Source organism: Melopsittacus undulatus, chromosome 4, assembly GCF_012275295.1.
Source record: "Melopsittacus undulatus isolate bMelUnd1 chromosome 4, bMelUnd1.mat.Z, whole genome shotgun sequence".
Classification (NCBI taxonomy): domain Eukaryota; kingdom Metazoa; phylum Chordata; class Aves; order Psittaciformes; family Psittaculidae; genus Melopsittacus; species Melopsittacus undulatus.
Genome location: NC_047530.1, coordinates 36,741,472 through 36,749,587, shown reverse-complemented (window position 1 = coordinate 36,749,587; position 8,116 = coordinate 36,741,472). Strand labels below are relative to the sequence as shown.

Sequence of the window (8,116 nt, the reverse complement as noted above, 5' to 3'; positions counted from 1 at the left end):
CTCCCTGAATTGCACAAGGAGCCTGTATGTGGTGTTTCCATGAGTCCTCCTGCCCTCTCAATGCCAAATGCTGCAGCAGAAATGAGTACCACACTGAGGTTCCCCACAGGTAGTGGCATGTAGTGAAGGAAGCCCTTGCCATCTTTGACATCAGGAGCTACGTTGTGCCCCTCCCTGGGTGGAGGGATTGTGGTGGGTCTCAGACTGGTCCCTAAGGGTAAGTGGAGGAAAAGAAACCAGATGCTGTTTGCAACCAGAGCTACACAACACAGGGAATGTGAAGTACTGAGACCAGTCGGTGAAGAGCCCAGCTCTTCCCTGTTGACCAAGTTGTGCCCCCGTCATTAAAACACACCCAGCTCTCACAACCAAGAGCAGATAGGCTTCTCAGAGTCCCGTTTGGGGGTGACGTAGCTTGAGGTGAGGCAGGTCCTGGACGAATCTCTAGGGGTTCTGGACTTGTGAAGATGATGTGGGGTGGAGCTGGCATTGGCAGTTCAGCGATGCTGGAGCGAGGTGCCTGGCATGCGGGCTTGTTGCACAGCCTCACGTAATGATAGAGGGACAGGATGAACTCATTGTATGAGCGGGAGTTAAGGACGGGGAATCTCGGCCTGAGATTAGGCTGGGAAGGCAGCGGGGCAGAGATAGCAGGGTGGAAGGCTCTTCCACAGAGGGCCTAGGTATAGGCAGGCGAATTCAAGCCTGTCAAAGCAGGCCGCCCAGCTGCTTTCACTTGGGTGCCTCTCACAGACAAACAAGGTTTTGAAGGGCAGCACAGATGAGTTTTGTCAGCCCTAGAAGCTTGTGAGTCCCACTAGCCTTACCTTGCCAGGGAAAGGGTGGGCACCAGTTAGAGAGGGCAGAGGAAAGGCTAACTTAGTTCCTAGCTAGCATCATGGAGGAAGGACCACGGCCTTGGCAGAAGCGAGTAGGCAAGGGGGTGGACACAGGCACGGGCTGTGCCAACCCCGGGGACTGCAGTGGCACCCACTCGAGACCTGCCTGCGTGGGACACAAGAGGTGTCGCGAGCAGGCACCCAGACCCCACCCCGCAGCCCCAGTGGGCTCGGTCACTGCAGGCCCGGGCAGGTATGGGGCAGGAGAATGCTGTGGGGCTGCAGGATGCCGGGGAGCACGGGGCGCAGCGGGGCAGGGTGGCGGGCCCTTTAAGCGCGGCGGCGGCGGGACAATGGCCATTATCACTTTAGCTTTGGAAGTGACCCCCGGCCCGCTCGGCTTTCATCTGGGCCGGGGCCGCGGGGATGGCCCGCTTCCTGGCGGGGGAGGGGAGGAAGGGGGCAGGCGGGGAGGGGCGGCCCGGCCCGGCTCGGCCCGGCGCCGCACGCGGCCGTCCGCTCCCGAGGGTCACTGCGGGGCTGGCACCGGGGCGGCGGCGGCTCCGTGCCGCTTCCTGCCGCCGCCCTTAAAGGTGCGGGGCGGCCCAGGGCGCGACCCGACCCGCGGAGCCAGGTGAGTGCGGGGCTGGGCCGGAGCCAGTCGGGGCTGCGGCTCCCTGACCCCGTGGGCTGCCGCGCAGCGGAGGGCACCTTCCCCGGCGGGCGCCCTGACCCGCCCTGCCCTCGGTCCTGGTCAGCAGCTGCCTGGGCACCGGAGAGCTCTCCCCCAGCCCGGGGCTGTTCGCCGTTTGCCTGTCGGGAGAGGGGAGCGGCCGCCCGTGCTCCCACCCGGGGCTGTGCCCGTCCCGGGGAGGGGGCCGCGGTCAGGAGAGGCGTGAGCGGCCCCGGGGTGAGCGGCGGGAGCCCTCCCGGGAGGACGGGTCTGGAGGCTGCTGTCAGGCACCGCTCGCCCTCGAGCTGCCCGTGCCTTGCCCGAGAGACGGTCGGAAGGAGGCTGAGCTGCGGCGTTTCGGCCCGGGTTAAAGGAGGGTTTGTGGCTTTTCTCCCTCCAGGAGAGGGTTCCCCCGTGTCTGGGCTTGGTGGAGATGTGGGTGTTGGCAGATGGAGCAGGCTTCTCCTGCTGCCTGGGCTGGCAGTGCTGCTCACCCACCAGAAACCCCCTGGGATTTCTGGTACGGTGATATTTCTAGCTTAGACAGCTCCTGAAGACTGCTACTTCAGTGCTTCTGTTGTGTGGTTATGGTGGCTCACACCTCCTCCTCTCAAGTAAGAGCCTTTACTGTTGGGGTGACCTGAGCGAGCAGCTGGGGCTGGTAAGTGAGGTACCGAGCCCAGCTGGTCTGTGATACATGGGTACTCGGGCTCCTGTGAAGTAGCAGCTTTCCCTTGCAGCTGGGGCTGAAGTGTCCTGGATTCCTGCTGGCGGGAGCATTTTTGGCTCCAGCTGGGGGAACTTGCACTACTGGATGCCACGAGACCATCAGTTTAGGTGAGGGAACGTGATCTGCAAGTGTTTGCTTATCTGTTACAATGCAAAAGCAGCAAGGTTAGGTAAAACCTCCTTTATCAGCAGTGAAAAAGCTCCCCTGCTCACCTTTTGGTGCTGGGGCGGTTTAAGGAGTGCTTGTCTGTGGTGTTCAGCTGCTTTTCTGGGGGTGTGCAGGCAAAAAATGTTCCCTTTTGCAGCAGCTCCTCTGTGTGGAGAGCTGCTGGGTTTGATCTGGTGGTGATCTCAAGTCCCCAGTTGGGCTGACTTCTGTTTCTGGCTTACCTAAGCCCCTCTTCACCCTGCCCCAGGAGCTCATCTCTCCTGTTTCAGCTGTGGGTTTTGCCTTAGGATTGCTTTTGTGGCCCTGTTGTTGCTCTGGGCAGCAGGAGCAGGCGGTGACATTGAGGCTGTGGAGTTATCACTGCAGAAAGGATTAAGTCCTGTGCCTCCAGCTTTCCCTCTTGCCCTCCCTCTCCCACCCAAGGGGGTGGGAAGTGCCCAGTAGGTCGTAAAGACCAGAGCTGTTGATGCTCCCTAGCCTACCTCAGCTCCTTGTCCCTTCCCTGTGCAAAGCTTGTCTTGCCTTCACAGTGCTCAACTGGGCTGCAGGGACTGAACGGGGAGTCAGTGACTGCTGCAGGGGGAGGTGACTGGCTCCAAAAGGGTTTGGCAGGCCATGAAGGAGGACTCGGGCTCTGCAAGCCCTGCAGCTTTCCTGAGGAATGCCTTTGCTTCAGCTCCTCTAGCACATGTTGCTTCCTATGGGCTTAGTCAGAATTGCTATAAACTTCTATAAATTTATGTGAACTCCCGAGAGACAACAATACAGACATGACCTGAAGTGACAACTTCGTATTTGCTCAGACCAGGATTTTAGGACAGGTTTATCTCCCCTGCATCACAGCTGTGTCCATTCTGCTATGTTTGTTGTCTCTGATACCTGATGCTCCACAGCTGTGGGAACAGCTGTAAGAGGGCCCTGGCCTCCAACACGAAGGAGACTTTGGAGCAGTTTGGGGCATGGGAAGAGAGGTGATCTGATGAGTAGCTGTGGCCTGATTAAAGGCAAGGGACAGCAGCAGCAGCAGCACAGACTCCCTGTGGTGAAGTAGCCTGGATGTGGCCGTGTGATTTTGTGGCACCTCATTTAATTTGCTGTTTGGTCATGGCCAGGGGCCGTAGATGCCATGGCAATAATAACCTTATCTGCAGCAAAGTGCAGGTCTGAGACCTGGGAGAGGTCAGACAGGCCATCTGCTTTACTGCAGGGCTGCTGCTGCTTCTTCTGCCTGGCTCTGCCATCTGCCTATCTCTCCACAGAGCTGTGGGTGCGTAGTGATACCTGTGAAGTGTTGTAAGAAGGTAGGCTCTAGATGGGATGTGAATCGAGTAGACTGCAAAGTGATGCCCTGTGTGTTGGGGTGTAAATGTTAGGAGAAAACATAGGAGACTGAGCTCCCTGACTGAGTGCAGTGTAGTGCCTGGGGAAAAGGGGCTCAAGAGGAGAGACTGGGCTGGCTGGTGGTGGAAGGGTGCTTGAGGAGAATTGTGCTGCTGGAGCTGGATCATGGGGTAGGGACTGTGCCGTTGTTGTGAAAGCTCTAGGAGCGGTGGGGGCAGACCCATGTAGGTGTCAAAGAGCTGACAAAGCGGGGGATGCAGATTTGAGCTTTTGGATTGCCTGAGTGGGAACTGGCATGTGGAGAAAAGGAGGACGGGAGTGGGATGGGCTCAGGGAGGGAAGAGGGCTCCGTGCAGCCTCTGAACTACGCACCCAGTGCTCATGCTCCAGCTGTGCTTTTGGGTTGTCTCCTGCCTGGTACCTTGTCTAGGAGAAGCTGTCCTTGTGCAGTTTCTTCATGGCTGGTGGTGTACGTCTGCTGAGCAGCAAGTGGCATCCAGTGTCAGCTCAGGCAGCAGTCATGGCGTTTGGGCTGGCTCTGGCCCTTCCTCTCATCCTGGGTTCTGTGACAGCAGTTTTTGATGCATGCAGTGGGGGCAGATGCGGTGTCCTTTTCTGAGGGAAGGGGCAAGCTCCTAGTCCGTTGTTCTGTTGGGCTTGAACACCTTGAGCCAGGTCCCTCCGTGCCCCCATGCACTGTTCCTCTGTCACGGGTGTCTTCCTGCAGAGGTGACAAACTCTTCTCTCTGGGTACTGGTAGCGGCACAGGAAAACAAAAGGGATGGAGCTACTGGTGGGAGGGACAGGTGTAGGGGTGAGGCGAGGTGCAGAGCCAGGTATGCAGGGGTAGGAGGTGACCTGGCTTGCCACCCCGATGGGTGCAATCACTCCTTCACCTAAGCTAGTGTCTTTGGAAGCTGTGTGCTGTCTGCTGCCCACAGGAGGTCAGTGGAGAGCAAGCTGAGCCCATGTCCCTGTCCCAGGTCTTCCTGTAGGGACCCAGGCTTCCTCCTTTGTCTATGGGAGTGTGGGTGGAGGGGTGAGAAGCAGCCTTTCCTCTGCCCTTTTCCCTGCCCTGTTCTTTGGAGAAGAGCGGGACCTGGAAGCCAGGTCCCAGTGGTCTGGAGCTTACACCGTCTTCATCTCCGGTGACTTTCTTTTTTTGCCATCCTTCAGGATGATGAAGCGGCACCAGCTGGTGCAGTCTGTGCTGCAGGAGCTGCAGGAAGCTACCGAATGCTTTGGACTGGAGGGCCTCACCAGTGCGGCACTGGAGGCGGAGAGAACCCTGTCATCTTTCTCCCTGCCTGGCTATTGTGGGAGGCATTTTCAGGAGGAGCTGGAGGTTGACCGGGTAGCCAGGAGCCTCTATCCTGAGGATGCCCCAAGTAACATGCTACCCCTGGTTTGCAAGGGTGAGGGAAACCACCTCTTTGAAGCGGCCAGTGTGCTGCTCTGGGGGAACCCCAGCCTCAGCCTGGAGCTGCAGGTGCGTACGGTGGTGGAAATGCTGCTACACAAGCAATACTACTTGAATGGCATGATTGATTCCAAGGTGATGCTGCAGGCTGCCCGCTACTCCCTCTGCACTGAGGAGACCCCAGAGATGACCAGTCTCCCTATGGCCATCCTGGAGGCCATCTTTGATGCTGATATAAAAGCTACCTGTTTTCCTGGCACTTTTGCCAACATGTGGCACGTCTACGCCCTTGCCTCAGTACTGCAGTGTAACATCTACTCTATCTACCCCATGAGCAACTTGAAGATCCGGCCCTATTTCAACCGGCTCATCCGACCTAGGAAGTGTGGCCCGCGAACCTCCACACTTCACATCATGTGGTCAGGGCAGCAGCTCTCCCGGCAGGTCTTCAAAGCACAATACTTTGTAGCTGTGGTTGGCCTGGAAGAGCTAGAACCCACAGTGCCTTCACCAGAGCCTCCTGTGCAGCCCATGAAGACCCTTGAGCTGCTGAACAGTGACCCTCAGCTCACCTACTCCAACCTGCGTGACCGATACAGCATTACCAAGAGCACCTTCTACCGGTGGAAGCGCCAGTCTCGTGAGCACCGTCAGAAAGCAGCTGCCAGGTTTGCAGCTAAACACTTCCTCCAGTCCTGCTTTCAGGAGGGCAATATAATCCCCCTCCAGCATTTCCGGCAAATGTTTCCAGAAATCTCCCGATCCACGTACTACGCCTGGAAGCATGAGATGCAGAGCATGGTCAATGGTGATGCCTCCACTCTGGCTGAGGCTCATGTGTTGCAGGAGCTTCACAGGGATGTCCCCAAAAAGGCTGATGTGAATGAGTTAGCAAATTCACAGGGGAGCTTAAGATCCTCAAGTCCTTCCCTAGACCCCATCCAAGCAGGAATCTTCATGCAAGGAGCCAAATCCTATCTAGAGAAATGCATTTCCATGAACACTCTGGTGCCTTACCGGTGCTTCAAGCGCAGCTTTCCTGGCATCTCCAGGTCCACTTACTACAACTGGAGAAGAAAAGCCATCAAGGAGAACCCCAACTTCAAACCTCCGCAGTCTCCCTTGGATAACCAGAAGCCACTAGATATGGGAAAGCCATTCCTGCAGTTGAAGCCCAGCAGTGTGCCTGTTAGGAAGAGGCTGAATGGAGACCGGCCAGCACCCAGGAGTCTCCTGCAGCTCAAGCCCTCTCTGTCCTGGAGAAGGCAGCTGCGAGATGTGGCCAGGAGGCAGGTCCAGCAATGGCGGCTGCCCTTCTGCAAGTACCGCCTGCGCTACCCATCTCTCTCCTCCACAGCCTACTGGTTTTGGAAGAGTAATTGCCAGGCTGTTGGGCAGCATGACCTGCCCTGGACCAGCTCCGGGCAGCCGTTGAACAGTGTGCCTTCCCTGGCACCTCCAAGAGCAGAGCCAGGCCTTAAGCCCCAGTGCCACATGGAGGTAGCCACCAAGCACCTAGATAAGTCAGCTCCGACCATGCCATACAACACCATTTCAGGCTATGCCATGTCAGAGAGAGCCAACAGCCGAATGTTTGTGATGGATGTGATTGCCACTGCCCAGTTCAAGGCACAGGCCAAGCTGTTCCTGCAGCAGCGCTTTGAGTCGAAGACATTCCCCACCTACAAGGAGTTCAGTGCCCGCTTCCCACTCACAGCCCGTTCCACCTATTACATGTGGAAGCGTGCTCTGCATGATGGGCTGACGCTCGTGGATGCCTGAATGCGAGTTGCCAGCTGGCTTGGCCACAGCTCTTCTGTTGACATGCCTTTGGTAGGGCACCGGGGCTAGGGCCCTGCTGTAACTTTTGTTCCGGTTTGGTTTTGTTTTGTTCCTAGTCTCTGGCTTTCTTTTCTGTGTGGTTCAATCAGGTATGGGAGCCTCCTCACAGTGCCCATTCCCAAAGACAGGAGGAGGCACTGAGCTGCCCCAAAGGAGAGGGGCAATGGGGGTTGTCCTCTCTTTCCTTAGAGGGTGAGCAAGGGAGGCAGTTCTGTGCCAGTGTCATGGGATGCTGCTAGTCCTCTTGAAGCAGAGGATGTGAAGGTCTCTCTGCCCCAGGTACTTGTTTAAATGAGTAATATGGATGTGTAGGATGAGTGTGGAGGTGCCCAGCATTCCTTCAGTGAGCAGAACTGTGCTGGCCCAGCTGCATCTAAGGGTGGGAAGTGCTTGGCTTTATGGGAGGAACATCTTTGATCCAGGTTCTAGCCAGCTAAGGACAAAAAAAGCTTCACCTGGGGTCTGTAGCAATGCCACCTTGGCTTCCTGGCTTTGAATACTTGCCTCTGGCTGTCTTGATCTTCCCTAGGAGGAGAGGCTGATGGAGGAGGGGACTAGTCTGTGTCTCCACTGAAGTCTCTTTGCTGGGAATGCCAGTCTAGGAGCTGATGTCCTTTTCAGGCTCTGGACAAGCTGCCCCTGGCCTTTCTGGTCGTGTAGCAATAACCTTTCACACAATCCTTCACTTTCTCACAGCTGCCAGCTGTTTTACTTTCTCAGGGTTTCTCCCTGGTGCCTGGGAGGAGACAGAGAGACCAAACCTTGTGTACCCAGTGTCCCTTCATCCCCTCACCATGCTGCAAGCTGAGCACGTGTGTTGTGTCCTTGCAGCAAGGCTAGATGCATATATCTCACTTGTAAGAAACCAAAGCAATAAAGACTCTTCCAATCCTAGTCCTGTGCAGTTTTTCACTCTTGCTTGTGTGATCTCTGGACAAGGCTTCCCTGTCCTTTAAAACTGGCTGATGGGTGGGGAGACCCTGTGCACACCTCAATCCCTGCTCCTGCAGAGGTCCTCTTCTGCTTCCTGGGACATAGTGGGGATGATCTGCTTGCTGTGTGCTCTGGAGGCCTTGCAGGAGCCATGCTCTCCCTCGTGAGTG

At 56.8% G+C, this 8,116-nt stretch overlaps 1 protein-coding gene across 1 annotated transcript; it reads left to right on the top strand.

Moving 5' to 3' along the window:
- The first annotated feature begins 1,391 nt into the window (after positions 1-1,391).
- On the top strand, positions 1,392-7,879 carry VRTN (vertebrae development associated). Its single transcript, XM_034062089.1, has 2 exons — positions 1,392-1,473; positions 4,928-7,879. The coding sequence occupies exon 2, from the start codon at positions 4,929-4,931 to the stop codon at positions 6,951-6,953; it is 2,025 nt and encodes a 674-aa protein (XP_033917980.1). The 5' UTR covers positions 1,392-1,473; position 4,928; the 3' UTR covers positions 6,954-7,879.
- The last annotated feature ends 237 nt before the right edge of the window (positions 7,880-8,116 follow it).

Excerpts from the sequence above, each read along its gene's own strand:
- VRTN (XM_034062089.1), top strand. The coding sequence starts at position 4,929 with ATGATGAAGCGGCACCAGCTGGTGCAGTCTGTGCTGCAGGAGCTGCAG.